The sequence below is a fragment of the Bos grunniens genome, chromosome X (genome assembly GCF_055505025.1).
Source record: "Bos grunniens cultivar Pamir isolate PY7600 chromosome X, Bosgru_T2T1.0, whole genome shotgun sequence".
In the NCBI taxonomy this organism is placed as follows: domain Eukaryota; kingdom Metazoa; phylum Chordata; class Mammalia; order Artiodactyla; family Bovidae; genus Bos; species Bos grunniens.
In genome coordinates, this window is record NC_141194.1 from 44865883 (window position 1) to 44890603 (window position 24721).

A 24721-nucleotide genomic window follows, 5' to 3' on the forward strand; every position below is an offset into this window, starting at 1 on the left:
TTTTTCCAGTAGTCATGTATGGATGTGAGAGTTGGACTATAAAGAAAGCTGAGCGCTGAAGAATTGATGCTTTTGAACTGTGGTGTTGGAGAAGACTCTTGAGAGTCCCTTGGACTGCAAGGAGATCAAACCAGTCCATCATAAAGGAAATCAGTCCTGAATATTCATTGGAAGGACTGATGATGAGGCTGAAACTCCAATACTTTGGCTACCTGATGTGAAGAACTGACTCATTGGAAGAGACCCTGATGCTGGGAAAGATAGAAGGCAGGAGGAGAAGGGGACGACAGAGGATGATATATTTGGATGGCATCACCAACTCAATGGACATGAGTTTTAACAAGCTCCAGTAAATGGTAAAGGACAGGGAAGCCTGGTGTGCTGCAGTCCATGGGATCTCAAAGAGTTGGACGTGATTGAGCGACTGAACATCAATAGCTGCTGCCCAATGCACATCCTCAGGACCTCTGCTCCTCAGAGGTAGGAAAATCCCGGCCTTGCTCTCCGAGTGCTGCTCCTTAGGTTGGCCACCTCCTCACAAACACCAAGCAGATGTACTGCTGAGGGCACAGAGTGGATTCACGAGCCCCACCCACTGGGATGGTTGTAACAACCAACCTGGGAATCTACAGGGACAATGTGTGCAGGGTCCCCATGGCTGGATGATTCCCTAGGATGACTCAGGACTTGGAAACACTGTTATGACTTCTCAGAGTCTGGGAGTCCTACTGAATTGTTATATACATAGTTGATTTATGACAGTTAAAGTAAAATCAGCAAAGGGAAAGGCGCAGGGGTGAAGTCCAATGGAACCAGTTGTGAAATCCAGTTGTTCTCTCCCAAACAAGTCACATGGACAACACTTAATTCTCCCAGAAATGATCTGTGACAACGCATGCAGTGTCACCAATCAGGGAAGTTCAGCCATGACTAGGGGTCCAGGGATTGTACTGGAGGTCAGGCATGCAGGCATGCAGCTTCCATGTGACCACTTCAGCTACTCAGTCTACAGCCCCCAGATGTCAAATGAACACAGCATGGCCCAGGGCCTCAGACACAAAAAAGACGCTCATCATAAATTACACTGTTAGCAGGAGCTACCTGGTCAAATGAAACAGAGAGGGCTGGAATACTGAAATACCCTACTAGGCAGAACATGCCAGGGTCTTTGGGGTGGCTTCCCAGGAGTGGACAAGGACCAGTCTTCATCAGACAGGCTTTTCTTTGGAATATAAGGGTTTGAGTAACTGGGACCTTCTGGAGTTACCATTTACAATGAATTTTAACTTATTAATAATTAGAGACTTAATTGCCATTTAGAAATGTTTTCAGTTGGGTATGAGTGGTGATCCTGGACAAGGGTGGTGGCAAAGTGGAAGTCCACAGTGCAGGAAGGAGCAGTAATGGGGACTAGCATGCTCCCTAGTGTTGGGGAGAGGACAGCAAATGCTGCCACCAATTGCCATGTGCCTGCTGTGGGCAAAGTCCTGGGTTTGGAGTTCTAGAGATGTTCCTTCAAGTAATCATGAGAACTGTTTGGATGGGTGGTCTTTAGCTATGATGTAAACGAGGCTCAAATGGCCAGTAAGTGGTGGAGCCAAACCTTCTCTTCTATGGACAGAAAGGTCTTAACAGCTGGGCAGAGTGTGGGCTAGAAGAATACCTTGGCGTGTTTCCTGGATCCTGGATGCCCAAGTCACACTAGAAAAAATTGTCACTGTGTGAACAACCACACGTCCTTCACCAGCCCCTTCTTTCTGTGTGAACACTCATTCCTGCCAAGTCAGGATACGGGGAGAGTCTGACCAGGACAAAAGACCAGGTCTTTCTGCAACTAGGGGTTTCTCTACTGTCCTAGGGACACTATCACACTAACTCTATTAAATTTCTCTTGCCTCTTGACAGTGTTGTCAGAAAAGGTTATCAGGTCACTTCTTCTGGAACTAGACAGGTTAGGATCCCCAAATCTGGCCATCATTTAAAAATGCACAAAGAATTCATGGGGCGGGGAGTCCCCACTCACATGACAGTAAATAGACTCTTTTAGGACTTCTACACAAGACTGGGACAGAGTCAATTCCCAGGAGATGTCCAGGTTGTAGATTTGGGCTATGATTCATCCAACTACCCTGGGAGTATCAATTAACTCACAGGGGCAAAGGGAAAGAGAGGGAGAAAGCAATGTGTTCATATGGAAGAATAAATAAATGTATGCTGGATGCCATGACTGCTTTCCTCACTTCTATCTTTCAACAGTGCCTGGCAGATATTGGCTGTAGCACAGGAGTGGGCATCCTGAGCCCAGATTCTGCCCTGCCCAGACCAAGTTCTGCTTGCAACCAGGGAAGTGCCACAGGCACACAGCACACACTTAGCCTCTCTCCTCAAGACCCTGACAAGAAACAGAAAACTTTCCTGAAGAGCACTACAGGCTTTTTTAGCAGACCACGTTGCCACAGGCTGGCATCATCAGAGAAACCGTTCTCCCCCACTTTATGCTGCATTTTCAAAATGGGCAAAACCCAGGTTCTCCAAAGACCCCCAGGCTCCAAGAAACCAGAACTCTTCGATTTATTTCAGGAGAATCAGGCATCATGGTTTCTTCATTCGTGCATGCTGCCGGCCCAGCAACCTGGCCCCCATCCGCTGCTCCAGGCAGCTTCTTGAACTGTGCCTGACCTCTGCTCTCTGATCCCTGACCTGACACCAGAGCCCGGTTCCAACGGGCCGGCCCCGCCTCCAAGATGGCCGCACTCATGTAGGTTGTAGTTATCGCTGAGGCTTCTTATTCTGATGATCTAAAGAAAGAGGAGACCGTGGCTTTGCGGGATGGAGGGATGGGAACTCCCCAGGGAGCACAGCCACAAGGAGGCCCGGCGGCGCAAGAGGACGGGGAGAGCAGGCCTCGGAGGCAGTGGACCCGGCTCCACTACGACAGTCTGCGCGGAGGCCGCTTGCCTCCCGCCTCCCGAGACGCTCCCCACCCCCCACGACGCTCCCCACCCTCCACGTCCCAGCCTTTCGTACGACTCGTCGCGGAAAATGGTCGCACTCCCTCGTCGCTTCATCTAACCTCAGAGGGAGCCACGTCAGAACCAGCGTCCCTGAAAGGCGCCATGTTGCCCATTGGCTGTCTTGCCATCCCCCCAGCCCCCTCATCTCCCGCCTGCGCGTGCGCAGCACTTGGGCTCCCAGGGCAACGGGGAGCGGAAGTGTTCTGCTCACCCCGAGGGCGGTGCGAATTGGCGCTGGCTGTTTTACGCCCTCAGACCTCGGGTTTTTACGCCCTCAGACCTCGGGTTCCTGGTAGTTTAGTAAGGGGAGGCGAAATTGGGGACGGGCTGGATGGGGAGGTCGGAGGGGCCGTGGGCCGTGGGTAATGAGCTCGCGCCCGGGGGGTGTTGAGTGACAGGGCTGTGGGGCGGGGAGGGGACTACGGAGTTAACGAGCGAATGATTCATTAATTGATTCCTTTAGCAACTGTTTACTTGGTGGTGGTTTAGTCGCTAAGTCCTGTCCGGCTCTTGTGACCCCATGGACTGTAGCCCGCCTCAGTCTATGGGAGTTTTCAGGCAAGAATACTGGAGTGGATTGCCATTTCCTTATCCAGGGGAATCTTCCCAACCCAGGAATCGAATCCGGGTCTTTTGCATTGCAGGCAGATTATTTACCGACTGAGCTATGAGGGAAGCCCAACTGTTTACTTAGTGCGTAGTGAATACCAGACAGCATTGTTTCACGTTAGTCATCACAATAGCCCCATGAGTAGGCACGATGATTCTCTTCATTTTACAGAGAGAAAGCAAGAACAGAAAGGCTCGGACACTTGGCCCAAGTCACACAGTAAACTAGGGGGATCCTTGTTCTTTTTTTCAGCATACTATTTATGTGTTTCTAACTAACATACCTTGAATTTATCAACTTTATTGCTTATTGTCTCTCCCCTGCTAAGAATATGGCTCCTCAAGATGGGGGAACTCTGTTCATGTAGAACAGGCATAGTAGGCACTCACCTCTGTTATTAACCGAAGAAAAGCAGCAGAGCAGGTGGTCAGCTTCATTCCAGAGCCCAGACTCTTAGGAAGTAAGGCAGTGCCTAGCTCTTTATCTAATGGTGGTGGTAACTGAGCTTACTAATGTCAATTTTTAAAACTAGAGGGAGGCACTGTGCCTTCTAGTGTCAAGGGAAACATTTGGATTTTTCTCAACTTTGCTCCATCATAGACTTTGCTAACTGCATCTCCTATGTGGTCATTCCCTTTCCAGGGTCAGGGTTCATAACAGCCAACAGCTCACCAGCTTCAGATGCCAGCTGATCTACCGTGGGCTTCCTTAGTTAGTCTACAGAAGACCCAGTCTGAGACCTCAAAAGGAGGTGAGTTTGCCTGGTTGAAGGTAGAGACATGGTCCTGAAGGGAAGGTCCTAGCAAAGGTATTTTTGTCTTTGAATCCTTGGGTCCTGCCTCCTTAGTAATAAGACAGCTCATTTGGGAATTCCCTGGTGGTGCAGTGGTTAGGACTCTATGCTTTCACTGCTGAGGGTCCAGGGTTCGATCCTTGGTAAGGGAACTAAGATCCCACAAGCTGAGCAGCCAGACCGAAAAAACAAAAAACCCTAAACCCCAAAAAGACAGCTTCTCTGAGGGGAGTTGGAAGAGAAGCACCAGACCAGACCTCAGGGCAGAGTGGGGAGATCCACAGGACAGACTCAAATGCTCTAGTTAGAGGAAAGTGGCTCACAGTATAGCAGGTTCTAGAAGAACTGAACCTGCAGTGCCCTCTGTCCCTTCCTTCAGCTGAAAGAGAGCAAGACTTCTAGCCACCATCAAGAGCTATGTCATGGTGGTCAGTTGAACCTCTATTGCAGGAGAGAGATGAAAGTTATGGATGGATGGAGGGATGCTGCCCTGTGGTAGTGCTAGCAAGGACATGATCAGGCTGGAAAGATTGACTCCCTACCTCCCAGGACTTTCTCCACTCTTAACACATTTGTGCACACAACATTTGTGCTCCCCTCTTGTGCTGTGGGCTATTTCAGTCAGTCCCATAGTAGGAACAATCCACTTGTCTATAGCAGAAATGTTGAATCTCCTCTGCCCTGACTAAATGACTAAATGTTTTTGGTTTCTGCATGTCTGTGAAATCTCAGAGTAGTCTCTAGGTAGCCATCACCTAACTATGCTACCCCATTTTCATGCTAGTAACTGGGTCTGGAAGCATGACTCATTAAGCTCCATCTTGCTGAACCCTGTGGTTCTGATACTAAGGCAGGGATTGCTAGAGTGGCAGTGGTTGACAAAAGCTCCTTGCTGAAAATTTGTTTTGAAAACTGCCAAATAAGGAAGAGCTTGGCAATCAAATGGCCATGATGGGAAATAAGGAAGTATTAGGGAGGGAACAGGGAGCTGGTGGGCTGGAAGGACCGGGGTGGGAGGGAGCAAGGTCAGTGGTTTCCAGTTCCGTGTGGACGTGACCAATGCCAGGCCCTTAACCTCCCTCCATCCCCCTACCTTTCACCCTCCACCCCTTTCCCTTCCGCCCTGCACTCAGCCCTGGTTAGTCTCCTTCCTCCAAACCGCAAGTTGTCCCTGTCTCCAGACTGCTCAGGGTGTGTCACTTCAAGGGCTCAGTGTGATAATTAGGTGATTTGTAATGATTTCTCCTTTTTATTTTACTAGTAATTAATATTGTCAAAAGTGATAAAATGCAAGTAAGCAAAAAAGGAAAGGTGAAATCAACCCTCAAAGGTAAGCAGGGTCAACATTTTAATAGATGTTCTTCAGTACATGCATATAGCTTAACAAAGGAGATCCCACCCACCTGCTTTCTGGTAACCTACTTTTAAATATGTTAAGACATGAGAACAGGATTCCGTTGCATTTTTAAAGCCCATGTGGTATTTCCCATTTTGTGTGTCTTATTTTTTTTAAACTTGAGTCCCCTTTACTGGAGGTTTAGTTGCTTCCAGATTGTTGAATGGTGGAAACACCTAAAGTTAACATCTTTGCAAATAAATTATGATAAATTCCCAGGCATAGAATTCTTGAGAGAAAGGAAATATCAGGTTGTTAATGGCTTCTGAGTAGAAGTCTTTAAACACAAGTCATATATCTGTCTAGGGAGAGAAAATCAATTCCCATGAGACTGTGCAAAATCATGGGATCTTAGCCAAGGGAACAGCCTGGAGCTACCAAGCCTTCTGTTCTGATCATCCTCACTGTGGGGCAGGGGTGATTGTTATTAGGTTGGTGATGGTGGTCTCAGGGCTGTGTGCAATGACCTCAACCCTCCTGATTCTGCCTTCCTAGATCTCCATCCTTGGTCTGAGCAGGACTGATGGTCATGTCCCAGGTAAGTTCCTAATTTACCCCTACTTTGTTTCCAGTTAATTTGAGGCAGCAATTAGGAAATTATATGGTAACCTTGAAAAAATATCTGTTAGTTCCCTCAGCTCTGGCTGTTTTCTGCTCAACCTGTCATCCACCTCAGGTTTCTCCAGTCCTTCCTCTTTTCACCAAAAAGGAAAAAAAAAAGGAACAAGATAGAGAGGAAAAGACATTTTTGTCTACTTCTTACTCTTGGAACTGTGCTTCATATTTTTGCCTTCTCAAAGAAAATTGCTTAAATGCATAAACTTATCTTGCTTTTTCTATTCACTTTCAGTTCACTTTTTGCCTTTTCATTATGTTTAAAATTGTGAAAGTGTCTCATGTTCTAATATGCATAAAATAAACAGTATCCAAAAGATCCCTATTTCTTCCCCCAGTACCACATTCTTCCTCAGAGATGCCCACTGTTAGCAGTTTGTTGATAAGGTGCTGTAGATGCATTTACTTCAGTTTAATTAACTAAAAATAGAGGTACATGTTGGAGAAGGAAATGGTAACCCACTCTAATACTTGTGCCTGGAAAATCCCATGGATGGAGGAGCCTGGTAGGCTACAGTCCGTGGGGTCTCGAAGAGTCCAACAGGACTGAGCAACTTCACTTTCACTTTTCACTTTCATGCATTGGAGAAGGAAATGGCAATCCACTCCAGTGTTCTTGCCTAGAGAATCCCAGGGATGGGGGAACCTGGTGGGCTGTCATCTGTGGGGTCGCACAGAGTCAGACATGACTGAAACGACTTAGCAGCAGCAGCAGAGGTACATGTAATGTGTATTTTTTCTCAAATGCCATCACACCCCCATACCCATCTTGCTTTTCCCCCTTGATTATATTATGAGTGTTGTTCCCCATCAGTACATAGAAACTGTTTCAGTTCCTTTTTCATGGTATGGATGTCTCATTTAACTATTTCTCTCTTCATGAATATTTGAGTTTTTTTGTTTTATTTTTCTATTGTAAACAGTGCCTCATGAACCACTTTATATGTATCTGTTGGCCCACTAGTACAGGTATTTATGGAGAGTACACCTGGAAGAATTTTTGAACCAAAGGTATTCACACTTTAAATTTGCTTTCCCAAATCCTGGACTGATTGTACTTTCACAAAATTTTAAATACCAGATAATTTCTGTGTTCAACTCTTCTAGGCTGTTGTTGAAAGGTTAGAAGGAATCCAGTTCATGCTATGATGCCACCTAAATTCGAGGAAGTTACTACAGAAAAGTAAAAAGCGAAAGACCATTTTTATTTAAGAATATGGATGCGGAAATTCTAAAAATGTGTTCTGAATAGAGCATTAATAAATTGAATTGAGCATTTTTTAAAAATTACTCTGTACCTATGGTAAAACATTCAAACAAACACTTTGTTCAACAAAAGGTGAAAAATAATTTTCCTTCTCACCCTGTTTCCATATCTCCTTCATATTTCATGCATGCTGCCAGAAATCGTGTGTGCATATTTATTTGTCTCGATGGAAGAATCCCCCTTTCTTTTATTTTCTTCCTTTTCACATATAGCACATTCTAGTCCTTTCTGTGGCCATTCCATTTCACTGTGTGTTTGATCAACCTTAGCTTTTCTCACCTCAGCACTCTTGACCTTTGGGTCACATAATGCTATGTTGTGGAGGGGTGCCATGTGCATTGGAGGATATTTAGCAATATATCTGGCCTCTACCCTCTGGGTAGAGGGATGCCAGTGCTCTGCCCCCCAACTCTCCCCCCCACCACCACCCCGCCTTGTTGTGACAGTGGGCTAAGGAGAAGTGTGTTGTTGCAGGAAACATTGACCTTCAGGGACGTGTTTGTGGACTTCACACAGGAGGAGTGGCAGCAGCTGGATGCTGCTCAGAAGAACCTCCACAGGGATGTCATGCTGGAGAACTACAGCCACCTGGTCTCCGTTGGTGAGGAACCCGCCACAGGGTGACTGGAACACAACCCCTCGTGTTTCCCTCTCTGGGCTGCTGCAGCTCAGGGGCATCTGGGCCCTGAATGAGGCAGGCCTCAGGCTCCCGGTCAGGAATGGTCATGCTCTCGCCTTCTCTGTGGATGGTCTGCACTGAGGGCCCACTGGCTAGGCTCACAGGGCAGTCACCAAAGCCAGACTATCTCCACCCTGCAAGAATGGGCCTTGGTTCTGGGATGCTGCAGGTGTTCATAACCAAGTCCTCTGTCATTTCCCCTCAACAGGATACCTTGTGGCCCAGCCAAATGGGATCTTCAGGTTGGGACAAGGAGAAGAGGAAGCCAGGATAGCAGCTGGAGAAAGCGTGATATGGAGCTGTCCAGGTAAGCCCATGCCAGGCCAGCTGGGCCAGATAAGGGGACCTTCACGGCTCAGGGAGATCTTGGCCTCAGCGGCATGCCCAGGAACTTGTCTAAAAGCCCCAGGCTTGGAGACACAACTGAGGGCTGATGGAACAAGCTGCTGTGATAGCTACATGATGTCCCACCTGCCACCCCTCTGCAGCCCCTTATTCTTGGGGTTCAGAAAGAGGCAGCTGCTATTGTTCTCTAGATCCTGTCTCCACCTTCTAGCATCTCCAGTATATGGAGATGTGCCTAGGTTTGTCTCTTTCCTCTTCCTCCCCCTTTCTGAAAGCTGTTAAACCTTCTCTCTTGGGTATTCACATGTTCATCAGAAGCCAAGCAGATGAAAGGATGATCTTTCCTCTTTATTTGGCATATTGTGGGCCCTTAAAGTCTGAAATGCAGTGTCTTTTACCTCAGGGAAATTATCCTGCCTGGTTTATTAATTTATTGGAGTTGGGATGGACAAAAGAGCTTTGCTTAGTGACCTTCAGCTCTACCAGGCCAGGTACCACTGTGTCCTTGTCTGTTCTCAGTTTGAGGCTAAACAGTGTCAACTTCACACAGATTTCTGTTTGCTTATTTCTCTCAGGCCATTCCAAATCTAACTTGATTCCACCTGTTGTCAGATTCCTCCTCTTATCAATACTTCCCTCCTGCTTAACTCTTTTGTCTTTTGTATTATCTCTGTCTATTAAAATAAGTAAACCTGAGAGCATATTACTTACACAGTGGCATGCTTCAGTGAGCACTGTCTGCTTTCCTGTTTGTTTGTTTGTTTTTGCTCAGGGTCCCTTATGGTGACCGAGGAAGTCTCGAGACATTGCTCTTCGTCTTTTTCTCTCCCACTCTTGGTGGTTACCCTTCACTGCACTCCATGGACCAGCAGCCTGGGCATGGCCTGGGCTCAGAGTAGAAGTGCAGATTTGGGATCCATTTCAGCTTTACTGAATCTGCATCTGCTTTTCAACAGCTGTTCAGAGATTAGTTTCATGGCTGCAGCTGTAGTCAGACAGGCCCAGCTGATTCCAGGTGACTCTCTAGATGGCTTCCCTAGAGTCCACTCCTGCCTGGCAGGTGCACCCTCTCACTCAGAGCATCCCTGAACCTTCTCCCAGGGACATTTTGACCTACAGTTTCCTCTTTATCAATCAATCCCATATCTGCTGCTCCATAGAGATTCATCAGGGTTTCTGGTCTGCAGATGGCCTGCTTTTTCCTGCTTCCAGTGTTTCCAGGAATTGAGTCTCATTCTTATTTCAATATTAATTGTGGAAGGAGGAAGCACAGACTCAAAGGCAGCTTCCACCCTTTGAAGACACATTTCCCATGTTGAGTCTGAGTGTGCAGAACAGTCTGGGATATGAAGTAATTTCAGTGCGTTTGCAGTCACACCTCCAAGGGCAGCTTCTTTTCAAGGTTTCTAATTCCTCTGATGAGCATCTCCAAAGGTCCAGGGAATACCTTCACACCTATATTTCTCTGTTCGCTTTCCCTCCTGTGAAAAATAAGGATTTAGTTCAATTAACCTTGGTCTTCTGCTCTGCAGGGCTTCACAATGTTCATTAAATTTTTATTTTTCCTTTCTTTGTTGGCTATCTATGTAACTTTCAGCAACATTGCTAAGCTTCTGTTTTTGCATTCCAGTTGGTAACTTTCTTTAAACCGTAGCCAAAAGCCTGTGGCTTAATTTTCTACCTGGAACACAAACCCCTAGAGGCAAGAGTCCATATCTTATTCTCACTCATCCAGGTGTGGGGCTGTAGAGGCACTAAGTAAGTATTGCTTTGATTGTTTTGGACTGGGGCAGAGGAAGGAGGTTTGTTATTCTTCCATAGCCCAGTGGTGAAGAGCTTGGACTTCGGAGCTCACAGCCTAGATTCAGATTCTAGCTTCTTCACTCACAAGCTGTCACTTTGTACACGTGACTTAGCTGCTCTTTGCCTGTTTGTAGAATGGGGCTAAAGGCTAGAACTTACAGGACTGACAGAATTTAATGCATTGATAAATGTCAAGCACCAAAAAAATGTGTGTAGAAATAAAGGAAGTTCTCAATATATGTTATCACTCTTTGTATTGTTGTTATTAGCCATATGGAATATATGTAATGGTTGTCAACCAGAGGTGTATCACCTGTGGAGGCCTACTTATGTGCATTGTCACATTCCAGATAGTTCTGATATCCATGTCTAGTTCAGATTCATTGCTTTAAATGTCTGCTGACAGAAGTTCAAAGGACTGTGAGACTTAGCAAGGCCATCACCCAGGAGCATGGGTCAGATGGGATAGTAAATAAGAGCACACAGCCTCACTACTGGATAGCTTGGTTCTCTTCCCCCATTCCTCCATTCTTCAAGCTACTTCAGGGCTTATATTTTCCTCTGGGCCCTGGATGAAATCTCTGACAGATCTCATAAATTCTCGGATTGTTCAGAGATAATAAAAATCTTCTGTCAGGATCCACATATCAAGAGTAGCCTTGCTGTCATATTTATTATTTTCAATTTGTTGAGGTTTTCACAGAAAGAACTACCTTTGTTAATTTTCTTTATTGTGTTTTCCATTTTGTTGATTTCTCCTTTTACATTTATTTCCATTTCTACTTCTTTGGGTTTACTTTGCTGTTCTGTATCAGTGTCTTTTTCCCTTCAACATTTTATTATAAAAATTTTCAGACAAAACAAGCAAAATAATTATAGTTTGAACATCCATGTAATACCATTTAGATTCTACAATGAATGTTTTGCTGTATTTGCTTTATTGCCTATCTGTGTGCTAATTCCTCTCTTCTTCCATCAGTCTCCCTTTTTTTGTGTGTGTGGAATGCATTTCAAAGTGAGTTGTGGATATCAGTACACTTCACACCTAAATACTCCCACAGGCATGTCATTAACTAGAATAAAATATTTCTTAGTATTTTTTCTATCCTTAATGCTTAACAGGTATTTTCATAAAAGGAAATGCAAAACTAGCACAATATGATCGTGGGTTGTATGTGGTAGTGTTTTAATGTAATTTCCAGATGCATTTTCCATGTACTGTCATGATATATGTAACTCCAGTGTCTTCTTGAAAATGAGGTTTGGGTTATTGAGGTATAATTTATATACCATGAAGTTCACCTCTCTTAAGTGTACATTTCTATATATATTGACAAATATATAGTCATTTAAATACCACCACAGTCAAGCTATTGGACATTTTCATTCCCCTAAAACATTCGCTTGTTCCTGTTTACAATTAAACTTCTCCCCTACTCTCACATCTGATCTTGTTTCTTCTAGTTTTGTTTTTTTCTAGAATGTTATACAAATGAATCTTACAGTATATAGCCTTATGCATCTTGCTTCTTTCATTTACCTTAATGCTTTTTAGGTTCATCTGTGTTGTGACATGTTTCAACAGTCTGTTCCTTTCTGTAGTCAAATGATACTCCATTTGCTTACCATAGACCAAGATATGTACTTTTGAATTTTTTCTTATTTTTGGTTATTATGAAAGAAGCTGGTATGAACACACTCATGTTTAGGCATTCGTGTGGACATATGTTTTCATATTTTGGGGGTAAATAGAGTGGGATTGCTTGGTCATGTGGTAAGTGTATGTTTAACTTCACAAGACATTACCAAACTGTTTTACAGTGTAACTGTACCATTTTGGATGCCTACTAGCAACATATAAGAGTTCCAGTGTTTTGCTCTCTTGACAGCACTTGGTATTATTAGTATTGTTAGTCTTTCTAGAAGCTGTGTAAGAGTAGCTCATTGTACAATTAATTTGCATTTCTCCAATAACTGATATTCAGCATCTTTTCATGTTCTTTTGTTTGCCATCTATATATCTTTGGTGAACTATTTGTTGTAATCTTTTGCCATTTTTGTTATTATTAAATTGTGAGAGTTCTTTATATATTCTGGATGCAAGCCCTCTATCACTATGTGTTTTCCAAATCTTTACTCCCATGTGTGGCTTGTTTTTATCTTAACAGTATCTTTCCCAAAAAAGACATTTTTAATTTTGATAAAGTCCAATTTATCAAATTTTTCTTCTACAGTTCATGCTGTTATACCCTGTATAACAATTCTCTAACACAAGGTAACAGAGATTTTCTCATATTTTTATTTCAGAGGATTTATAATGTTAGCTCTTATATTTATCAGGCTTTCCTGATAGCCTAGTTGGTAAAGAATCCACCTGCAATGCAGGAGACCCCGGTTCAATTCCTGGGTCCGGAAGATCTGCTGGAAAAGGGATAGGCTACCCACTCCAGTGTTCTTGGGCTTCCCTTGTGGCTCAGTTGGTAAAGAATCCGCCTGCAACGCGGGAGACCTGAGTTTGATCCCTGGGTTGGGAAGATCCCCTGGAGAAGGGAAAGGCTACCTACTCCAGTATTCTGGGCTAGAGAATTCCATGGACTGTATAGTCCATGAGGTCACAAAGAGTTGGACACGACTGAGTGACTTTCACTTTCACTTATATTTAGGCCCATGGCCAATAATGAGATGAATATTTTTACCTGGTACGAGTTAAGGGTCATTGTTTTCCTTTTTTTTTGGCATATGCATATTTAATTGTTCAAGTAGCATTTTTTAGAATACTGTCTCTTCTCCATTGACTTACCTTGGTACCCTTATCAAAAACAGTTGAGCACATATGCATTGATCTGTCTGCCACAGGTATCAGGTACAGGTATCAGGTACAGTGAATCTTCCAACTTTGTTCTTTTCATAATGTTTTGGTCCTTGATATTTTCACATAAATTTAAAAGTCAGCTTGCCAATTTCTGCATGAAAGCCTACAGGGATTTTGTTTGGGATTACTTTGAGTCTGTGGATCATTGAAATACTAAGAATATTGAGTCTTCTAATTCACAAACATAGTGTATCTCTCAATTTATTTAGGTCTATAAAAATTTATCTCATTATCTCAGTAATATTTGGTAGTGCATAGGTCTTGCATAGGGAATACAACTGCAATTTAAATATTTCATTTTAAACACACCTATTTGCTTTTTGTCAGTATCTCCTTTGTGTTTTTTTTTAATTTAGTGGTTGCTCTAGCAATTAAGAGATACATACTTTATTAACCCTTTCACCATATATAGTTATATTTTAAGACTTCAAGTCATATGTAGAAAGTTTATAGCAATATAGGTCACTTCCCTCCCCTCTTTTATGTTATGCTATAGGTTTCAAATGTATCCACAACTGTCATACATATCTTAAAGAATTCAAAAGGAGAAAAATAGCCTGTATGTTTTTTTTTTTTTTTTTTGCAACCCCATGGACTGTAGCCCACCAGGCTCCTCTGTCCATGGGATTTCCCAGGCAAGAATACTGGAGTGGGTTGCCATTTCCTTCTTCAGGGGATCTTCCCAACTCAGGGACTGAACCTGTGTCTTCTGCAAGTCTCCTGTATTGCAGGTGGATTCTTTACTGCTGAGCTACCAGAGAAGCTCATTCTGTATATTTACCCAAATGTTTTTGTTGTGGTGGTTGTTAATTAATTTATTTTAATTGGAGGTTATAGTTACTTTACAATATTTTAGTGTTTTTTTCCATACACTCACATGAATCAGCCATGGGTGTACATGTGTCCCCCATCCTAAACTGTCTTCCCACCTCCCTCCCCATCCCATCCCTCAGGATCGTCCCAGTGGACCGGCCCTGAGTGCCCTGTCTCATGCATCGAACCTGGACTGGCGATCTATTTCACATATGGTAATAATACTTGTTTCAATGCTGTCTCTCAAATCATCCCACCCTCACCTTCTCCCACACTCCAAAGTCTGTTCTTTACATCTGTGTCTCTTTTGCTGTCTCGCATATAGGGTCATTGTTACCATCTTTCTAAATTCCATATATATGTGTTAATATACTGTATTGGTGTTTTTCTTTCTGACTTCACTCTGTATGATAGTCTCCAGTTTCATCCACCTCATTAGAACTGATTCAAATACATTCTTTTTAATAGCTGAGTAATACTCCATTGTGTATATGTACCATAGCTTTCTTATCCTTTCAGCTGCTGATGGACATCTAGGTCGTAGCTATTGTAAACAGTGCTGCAGTGAACATTGGGGGACATATGTCTCTTTCAATTCTGGTTTCCTCGGTGTGTATGCCCATCAGTGGGATTTCTGGGTCATGTGGAAAATTCTGAAAGAGATGGGAATACCAGACCACCGGACCTGCCTCTTGAGAAACCTATATGCACGTCAGGAAGCAACAGTTAGAACTGGACATGGAACAACAGACTGGTTCCAAATAGGAGAAGGAGTACGTCAAGGCTGTATATTGTCACCCTGCTTATTTAACTTCTATGCAGAGTACATCATGAGAAATGCTGGGCTGGAAGAAGCACAAGCTGGAATCAAGATTTCCAGGAAAAATATCAATAACCTCAGATATGCAGATGACACCACCCTTATGGCAGAAAGTGAAGAGGAACTAGAAAGCCCCTTGATGAAAGTGAAAGAGGAGAGTGAAAAAGTTGGCTTAAAGCTCAACATTCAGAAAACGAAGATCATGGCATCTGATCCCATCACTTCATGGGAAATAGATGGGGAAACTAAAAACAGTGTCAGACTTCATTTTTTTGGGCTCCAAAATCACTGCAGATGGTGACTGCAGCCATGAAATTAAAAGACGCTTACTCCTTGGAAGGAAAGTTATGACCAACCTAGATAGCATATTCAAAAGCAGAGACATTAGTTTGCCAACAGAGGTTCGTCTAGTCAAGGCTATGGTTTTTCCTGTGGTCATGTATGGATGTGAAAGTTGGACTGTGAAGAAAGCTGAGTGCCGAAGAATTGATGCTTTTGAACTGTGGTGTTGGAGAAGACTCTTGAGAGTCCCTTGGACTGCAAGGAGATCCAACCAGTCCATTCTAAAGGAAATCAGTCCTGGAATTTCTTTGGAAGGAATGATGCTAAAGCTGAAACTCCAGTACTTTGGCCACCTCATGCGAAGAGTTGACTCATTGGAAAAGACTGTGATGCTGGGAGGGATTGGGGGCAGGAGGAGAAGGGGATGACAGAGCATGAGATGGCTGGATGGCGTCACTGACTCAATGGACAGGAGTTTGGGTGAACTCCAGGAGTTGGTGATGGACAGGGAGGCCTGGCGGTTCATGGGGTTGCAAAGAGTCGGACACGACTGAGTGACTGAACTGAACTGAACCGAACTAATGGCCATTCTATTTCCAGTTTTTTAAGGAGTATCCACACTGTTCTCCATAGTGGCTGTACTAGTTTGCATTCCCACCAATAGTGTAAGAGGGTTCCTTTTTCTCTGCACCCTCTCCAGCATTTATTGTTTGTAGACTTTTTGATAGCAGCCATTCTGACCAGGGTGAGATGGTACCTCACTGTGGTTTTGATTTGCACTTCTCTGATAATGAGTGAGCATCTTTTCATGTGTTTATTAGCCATCTGTATGTCTTCTTTGGAGAAATGTCTGTTTGGTTCTTTGGCCCATTTTTTTTATTGTTACTCAGATACTTTATCATTTCTGTTGGTCTTCCCATCCACCCTGCAGAAGATCCTGTTTCATTTCTCTTAGAATAAATCTGATGACAAAATCTCTTTGCTTCAATGTAGAATTCTGGGTTGACATTTTTTTGCCTTTAGTAATTTTAAGAAGTTCCAGTATCATCTGACCTTCATTGTTTCTGATGAGAACATCAGAGTCATTTGAATAATTGATTCATATGCAGTGTGCTTTTTTTTAACTGACTACATTCAAGATATTTTCTTTTAACTTTGCTTTCCAGATATTTGACTGTAATATTCCTGGGTGTTTCTGTGAGTTTATGTTGTTTCTGCTATGCTGAGCATCTCGAATGTGTCATTTTATGTCTTTTTCCAAATTTGGGACTTTTTAAGCCATTATTTCTTCAGACCTTTTCTTCTGCACTAGTCTCATTTCCTTGGAGGACTCCAGTGATGTGAATGTTGGACCTTTTGATACTGTCCCATGGATACCTGATGCTGTATTTCTTTTATTTTTCTCAGTCTTTTTATCTCTGTTCCTCATATTGGCAGGTTGGACCATTTCTCTCAGTTTCATTGACTCTTGCCTCTCTCGTCTCCATTCTGCTGCTTAATTCACCACAGGTGTTGGTTGTCTTTCTGCTTTCAGATACTATCTTTTCTAGTTCTAAAATTTCCATTTTTTAATAGTTTTTTTTTTTATCTCAGTTGAGAACTTCTGTTTATACATTCACTTCAAGTGTGTCTGTCTCATAGAGCTGTTTCCATAGCTGCTTAAAATGTCTTTGGTATTTCCAGCATCTGGCAGCTGTTGGTTATCTTTTCTCTTGAGAATTGGTCACATTTTGCTAGTTGTTTGTTATGTTGAATGATTTTGGATTCTCTCCTAGATGGTGGTGATTGTTTTGTTGCTTTTAATCTTTATTTATCACTTAATAAACCTAGTTAGACTCATATCACTGGTTTTGTGTTGCCCTCTGTGGGTATTGATTCTAATCGATATGGTGTTCAAAGCCTTTGCTTTGTGTATGCACCATTCAGGGGTTAATTTGAGACTTGAATGATGGTTTAAGTCTTTGGGCAGTTTTCAGAACCTTTGCTGGCCTGCTTCATGGTTGTCTCCATACATTTGTCACTCAGGTGTTAGTCTCAGACTGAGCTGTGGTTGAAATATTACTTTCGTTCAGTTCTTAAAGCTTTGGTGTGAGGCTTTTGCTTGGATGAGCTCAGGACTTCTGGAGGTTTATATACCATTGGGACAGAGTCTTGTGAAAAAAGAATGAGGACTAAAAAGAAACGCCCTGGTATATGGGCTGCTTCTTCACTTGACTCACCTTCAGAGTCTGCCTGCTTTATTTTGCTTTTAACTTGTCAGAATCCTGCATAGCTGCTTTACATATTTTGTCCAGAGTTCTTAGTTGCAATGATCAGTAGGAGAGGGGCTATAGTAGACATACTCCATTGTGCCCAGAAATGGAAACCTTAGTTTCATTCATTCTTGCTTTTATCTTTATTATTTCTATCCTCCTGGTAGTTTGAATTTAATTTTCTCTTTTCCTAGTTTCATAAGGTAGAAGCTTAGATAATTCATTTGATAGCTTCCCTGTCTAATATAAGTATTGTGAATGCTATGACTGCCTCTAAGAACTGATTTAGCTGTTTCAGCCTCTCTGTATTATACCACAATGTACAAGAAACATACAAGAAACTGCATGTATTTAAAATGTATAATTTGATAAGTTTTGACATGTAAACACCCAAGAATCTATCACCAGAATCAAGATAGTGAAGTCATAGAATGAGCTGGGAAGTATTCCCTTCCCTCTTTAGTTCTTTTGGAGAATTTATATGAAATTGGTATTATTTCTTCCTTAAATGTTTGATAGAATTCCCCAGTGAAGTCATTTGTGCCTGGAGTTTTCTTTATAGGAAGGCATTAAACTACAGTGTCAATTTCTTTAATAGATACTGGATTATTCAGATTATTTCTTCATGAACAAACTTTGCTAACTTGTGTCTTTAAAGGAGTTTGTCCATTTCACCTAAGTTGGCAAATTGATTGGCATAAAGTTGTGCATAGTTATTTCCTTATTATGCTTTTAATTTCTGAGGGTCTGTGGTAGTCGCATTTTAGTTTTAAAATAGTAGTCGTGTGTAGAAGTGAAAACTATGAACTTCATTTAAAGGGAAATCTCTCCCCCCAGCGAAGCTTTTAGTACCAAAGGAAGCATGCTCAGCTTTTTCTTTCTTTACTCTACTCTCCCCACCCCTGGCCCCTGCCACTTGCCAAATCACCAACTGGGCCATCTCTGGCTCCTTGGGTGAAGCAAGTGAAGAAGGAGGGAGTTAGGACAAAAATAGTTTGCCCTAACTGATAAAGATATAATCTGATATTGACACCCTCTGCATGTGGCAGATTCTAGAGACTGATTTCTTTCTGTCCCTGGTATGTTTTGGGCTTCCCAAGTGGCACCAGTGGTAAAGAACCCACCTGCCAATGCAGGAGACATAAGAGACACAGGTTCAATCCCTGGGTCGGGAAGATCCCCTGGAGGAGGAAATGGCACCCCCGTGGCAGGCCCCTCCAGTATTCTTGCCTGGAGAATCCCCATGGGCAGAGGATACTGGTGGGCTTCAGTCCATAGGGTCACAAAGAGTTGGACATGAATGAGCACACACAAACTGGTATGTTTATGGTTTCTTTGGAGATGCCCCAGCTAGGGCCCTTGATTGCTGGAAAGAGGCGGTGCCTCTTTTCTAGCAAGTTATTTAATATATCTCCTTCTTGTCCTCAAAAAACAGCACCATCGTAGACATCCAGTCTCTTTTTTCTAAGGTCACCTTGATGCTAGGAGAAAGCCCCCTCTCGAAAGTAACCCAACCCTGTTTCTATCCAGAGGGTCCACATCTGGCTTGTGGAATGTATGTCTGTGTGATGGGGCCTTGATCTCTTCATCATCTCCCCCGACCACCCAATGCAACCTTTTTTCTGTGGCCACAGACTGCCACAACCTGCCTGTCACCTGTAGAATTTTCTAGCCACAAACCAGGTGCCTAGTCCCATGTGTCTCCCAGACTCTAGTGGACATATATCAAGCAGGTTGTCTCCTTGAAGTTATCCTTACTAGATTAGGGCTGGGGCAAAAGTACTCCTCCTGCCCCTATTGTGTGAGAGAAAATGCCACCGCTTTCCAACAGCTCTGTCTGAAGACGGTTTCTTCCTCAGCTTCTTAAACCTTAATACTACTTAATACTACTTAATACCTACTTTTATTTTTTTTAACTCGTACTTGTAAGGTGTCTTACTGCAGAGGGACTCCAAGTGGTTTAGACCTACTCCTTTAAGTCCTGCAAAGGTCTCGACTGCAAAAGCACTTGGTAGTATTTTATTACCAGCCTTTGAAATTAGTAGGTTTTTTTTTTTTTTAATATTTTATTTTCTTGTAGTGAGAACTCTTAAGATTCACTCTCTTAGCAACTTCCAAATACACAATACAGTATTATTAGCTACACTTGGGCTTCCCATGTGGCTCAGTGGTAAAGAATCTGCCTTCCAGTGCAGGAGACGCAAGAGATGTTTGATCCCTGGGTTCGGAAGATCCCCAGAGGAAGAAATGACAACTTGCTCCAGTTTTCTTGCCTGGAAAATTCCATAAACAGGAGGAGCCTGGCAGCTAGAATCCGTGTGATCGCAAAGACTTGGACATGACTGAGCGACCAAGCATACACACACAGCTATAGTCACCATGCTGTTACTACTTCTGCAGTGTTTATTTAGAAAGCCCCAGGCTGGAATCAAACTAAGAAAAAATGTCACTGCTGTTTCCCAATTTACAGAGGAGCTGCCTCCTCACCCCTCCCCCCATGTTAGTATTACCTTAATCCATGTGTACAGATCATTGTTGAATCTTGAGATGTGGGCAAGAGAAGTGGAAAAATAAAGGGCTCTACCAATGGTTTTTTCAAAGCAAATGGCCTGCAAAGAGCTGTACTGATATCATGTTAAGCCAGTTCCTTCAGAGCATGGATTGCAACTGGGTGGCAGATGTAGCTTCTGAAATATGTGAAACTTCGGGTTTTGAACAGGAAGCATCAGTGTAAAAATGCAAAGCTCTGTAACTTTATGCAGCCAAACTGATGATACAGACAGTGCATGATTTAGACCAGTGCTGCCCAAGAGAACTTTCTACAATGATAGCACTGTTCTCTCTATATAGAACTGTAGTACAGGCACACTCCTTGGGCTTCGCAGGTGGCGCTAGTGGTAAAGAACCCTTCTGCCAATTCAGGAGACGTAAGAGATGCGGGTTTGATTCCTGGGTCAGGAAGATTCCCTGGAGGAGGGCATGGCAACCCACTCTAATATTCTTGCCTGGAGAATCCTGTGGACAGAGGAGCCTGGTGGGCCATGACTAACAAAAGAGTCAGACACAACTGGAGCAACTTAGCATGCATGCATACAGGGGCACACTCTACATTACATTTTGGTAATCTGTTAAGTACGAATTGGTATCTTACTGTAATTTTTGTTTCCCTGATTACAAGTCAAGGTATTTATCATTTCATATTTGGTGTGGACTGGATTTCCTCTTCTGTGGCTTACTTGTTTATATCCTTTATTTGTGTTTTTGTTGGGGGTATTTGTCTTTTTCAGATTTATACAGATTCTTTATATAGTCCCGATTCTGATTTTGTGTATAGTCAATATCTTTTTAAAAATTTTTTATTGGAGAGTATAGTTGATTTACAATGTTGTGTTAGTTTCAGAGGCATAGCAAACTGAATCAGTTACACATACACATATGTCCACTCTTTTTAGTTAGTATTCTTTCTTCATCTTGGTTATTGTTGGTGTTTTTTGAGTAGAAGTTTTCTTTGTAATGTAATTTCTTTGTAATTGATTGATTTTTTAGTTTGTACTTTTTGTGTAATTTCATGTAACTTTTCTCTGACTGAGCTCATAAAAATGTAATTTTCTTCCCCAAATTTCATATTTTGCATTTTACTTTCTTAAAATCTGCCTCAGTCAGTTCAGTCACTCAGTCATGTCTGACTCTTTGCGACCCCATGAACTGCAGCATGCCAGGCTTCCCTGTCCATCACCAACTCCCGGAGTTTACTCAAACTCATGTCCATTGAGTCAGTGATGCTATTCAATCTTCTCATCCTTTGTCATCCCCTTCTCCTCCTGCCTTCAATCTTTCCCAGCATCAGGGTCTTTTCCAGTGAGTCAGTTCTGTGCACCAGGTGGCCAAAGTACTGGAATTTCAGCTTCAGCATCAGTCCTTTCAATGAATATTCAGGACTGATTTCCTTTAGGATGGACTGGTTTAATCTCCTTGCAGTCCAAGGGACTTTCAAGAGTCTTCTCCAACACCAGAGTTCAAAAGCATCGATTCTTTGTCACTCAGATTTCTTTATAGTCCAACTTTCACATCCATACACGACTACTGGAAAAACCATAGCTTTGATTAGATGGACCTTTGTTGGCAAAGTAATGTCTGTGCTTTTTAATATGCTGTCTAGGTTGGTCATAGCTTTTCTTCCAAGGAGCGAGCATCTTTTAATTTCATGGCTGCAGTCACCATCTGCAGTGATTTTGGAGCCCCGCAAAATAAAGTCTCTCACTGTTTCTGTTGTTTCCCCATCTATTTGTCATGAAGTGATGGGACCAGATACTATGATCTTAGTTTTCTGAATGTTGAGCTTTAAGCCAACTTTTTCAGTCTCCTCTTTCACTTTCATCAAGAGGCTCTTTAGTTCTTCTTTGCTTTCTGCCATATATATAGGCATATATAAAATTTGCCTAGACTTTACATAATTCATGAAGAAGGGAACTATTAGTTGTCCTTTTTTCCCCATGTGCACATCCACTTGTACCATGCCACATACTAAACCCTTTCAATGGTGGTGTGGGATACCCCTTCAACTAGAGGTCAAGTTCCATATCTGTGTGGGGCTTTTCCAAGGCTCTCTATTTTATTCCATTAGTCTGTTTGTCCCTTTGCCATTTGCATGTTTTTCTAACTTTATAATGAATATGTAAAGCACTTTAAAGTGCCTAAGTGAATGCTATATACATGTCAACTGTTATTCTTACTGTTCTTGATGTTGTTAATAGCTGGTAGGATGATTCTCCTTATCTCTTTGGACTCTTTGGTCTTCAAATAGGAATCTAAGGATTAGTTTGTCAAGTTCCATGGAAAACTATTGGAGATTTCAATTGTAGTTGACCTGTGTTTGGAGATGAGTTGGAAGTATGTTGGGGTTTGATATCTTTACTCTATTGAATTTTACCATCAGTGAACTCTTATTCAACCTGTCCTTTCTGCCATTTAGTAATATTTTGAACTTGTCGTCAGGACATGTTTGCACATCTTTTGTTACACTTATTCTTTGATACCTCCTAGCTATTATTGCAATTGTGATGAGGATTTTTTTTTTCATAGTATGGTTCCTAATTGGTTAATACTAATGTATGACAATGCATTGGTATTTATACATTCAATTTGTGTACAGAAACCTGTCTGAATGCTTTTATTAATACTAATAGCTTTTAGATTCTTTTGGGTCTTCTATGTAAACAATTATCTTCTTAAAAGCAATTTTGGATTTCCAATTATCACTTCAGTTCAGTCGCTCAGTTGTGTCTGACTCCTTGTGACCCCATGGACTGCAGCACACTAGGCTCCCTGTCCATCACCAGCTCCTGGAGCTTGCCCAAACTCATGTTTGGGTATCATCGAGTCAGTGATACCATCTGACCATCTCATCTTCTGTCATCCCCTTCTCCTCCTGCCTTCAATCTTTCCCAGCGTCAGGGTCTTTTCCAATTATACATTTTCTTTTTCATTTCCCATTCTATTAGTCAGGGCCTGTAATACAGTGTCTAATAGATATAATGATAGTGAATTCCTTATTTGTTTCTGATTCTAATGCAGATATTGGTGAGGACAATGATAGAAATGTAATGATAGTCAATGTGTAAGCATGTGCTGTGTCCCACAAATGCAGTACTCTGTCTGCTTTATATACGTTATAGAGTTTAATCCTCCAAATGATCTTGTAAAGGAAACTGGTTATTATTTTATAGATGAGAAACTGAGGCACAGAGAGAATGTGATTTCTAAAACGTTCATCATTAAGTATATTTGCTGTGGTTTTTTGAAAAAATACCTTTCATCAAAAGCGTTTATGTCCCTGGTTTACTAAGACATTTAAAAAAAAATCATGAATGTGTGGTATTTTCTTGAATGCTTATTTTCTGCATCTATTGAGAAGATACTTTTTTCTCTTTTAATCTATTATTGTGGTAGATTATATTAACATTTTTTCAATGTTGTACTGTTCTTGCATTCCTGTGCTAAACTCTTAATTAGTTTTAAAGCATTTTAATTGATTGAATTCAGTTTAGTCATGTTTAAGAGTTTTCCATTAGTGTTCAGAGTGAGACAGATCTTAGATTTTCTTTTCGTGTACTGTTCTCTTATTCTGGTATCCAAGGTTATCCTCACTGCATAAAAAAGACTGTGTACTTTTCGCTTTTTTTCTAGTTTCTGAAATTATATTGACTGAACTATACCTGTTCTTAAGAGTTTGATAGCAGTCATCTACAACAGCATCTGGATAGGAAGCCTTTTTTAGGGGAAGACTTTCAAGTACAGAGTAAAATTTATAGTTTTTTAAAAGCAATTCCTGATTTATTCATGTTTTCTCTATCTTCTATCAGTTCTGGTAATTTTTTAAGATAATCATGTTTCGTCTGAGACTTCAGATTACTGACCTAGGGCAGTATTCTCTTTTGATTAAAAAAGCTTTAATTTTTATCAAATTAAATCATGTCCATGGTTTAAAGAATAAAATAAATGTGATAAAACTATAATGAATGTCAAGGGCATAATAGTGTACTTGGTCTTAGCTAACAAGCTGAGAAACAGGGCATGACAAATATAAAATTCAGGATAGTGATTATCTGAGAAGAAAGAGAATGAAATGAGCACATGAAGAACTTCAAAGGTAAAAATAATTTTTTTAATGAGTGGTGGATATGCAGATAATTTTTGATATCTCTGTTCTTTATAATCTACGTATTTCTTATAAAAATTATTTAAAACTTTATGCTATGGAAGATGAAGATTTAGCTCACTTCATTGTTTTTGCCATTCATACACACACACACACACAAAGACTTCTTTTTTGAATATCAAGTTTTTTTCTTTTTTTTGAAGTATAGTTGATTTATAATACTGTGTTAATTTCAGGTATACAACACAGTGATTGGATATTTTTATAGGTTATATTCCATTTAAAGTTATTCTAAAATATTGGCTGTATTCCCTGTGTCTAGTTTTTATTTTATACCTAGTAATTTTTATCTTTTTAAAAATATTTTTTGGCTGAGCCAAGTCTTAGTTGCAGCATTCGGGATCTTTAGTTGTGGCATGTAAACTCTTAGTTGTGGCATGTGGGACCTAGTTCCCTGATCAGGGATCAAACTCAGGCCACCTGCATTGGAAGCACATAGTCT

General features: G+C 41.8%; 1 protein-coding gene and 1 long non-coding RNA gene across 28 annotated transcripts in view; one reads left to right on the forward strand and one right to left on the reverse strand.

The window, feature by feature from the left end:
• The window catches only part of LOC147340241 (uncharacterized), a 103212-nt gene extending 100021 nt beyond the window's left edge, over nucleotides 1–3191 (reverse strand). For 4 of the 6 annotated variants that reach the window (XR_015158888.1, XR_015158886.1, XR_015158889.1 and 1 more), the window contains exon 1: nucleotides 3074–3191. This is a non-coding gene — a long non-coding RNA (uncharacterized LOC147340241). The remainder of the gene's footprint in view (nucleotides 1–3073) is intronic. The other 2 variants (XR_015158890.1, XR_015158891.1) reach the window with 1 other exon arrangement.
• The window catches only part of ZNF674 (zinc finger protein 674), a 34695-nt gene continuing 12676 nt past the window's right edge, over nucleotides 2703–24721 (forward strand). Inside the window, exons 1-8 of one of the 22 annotated variants that reach the window (XM_086387524.1) lie at nucleotides 3182–3306; nucleotides 4267–4375; nucleotides 5679–5747; nucleotides 6309–6351; nucleotides 7393–7439; nucleotides 8170–8296; nucleotides 8583–8681; nucleotides 14348–14422. In XM_086387524.1, coding sequence (XP_086243650.1) covers nucleotides 7404–7439; nucleotides 8170–8296; nucleotides 8583–8681; nucleotides 14348–14422 — 337 coding nt within the window. In that variant the 5' untranslated portion in view covers nucleotides 3182–3306; nucleotides 4267–4375; nucleotides 5679–5747; nucleotides 6309–6351; nucleotides 7393–7403. Of the gene's footprint in view, nucleotides 2759–3170; nucleotides 3315–4266; nucleotides 4376–5668; nucleotides 5748–5819; nucleotides 6352–7351; nucleotides 7440–8169; nucleotides 8297–8582; nucleotides 8682–14347; nucleotides 14423–14726; nucleotides 16284–24721 lie in introns of those variants that run through there. The other 21 variants (XM_086387542.1, XM_086387531.1, XM_086387522.1 and 18 more) reach the window with 21 other exon arrangements.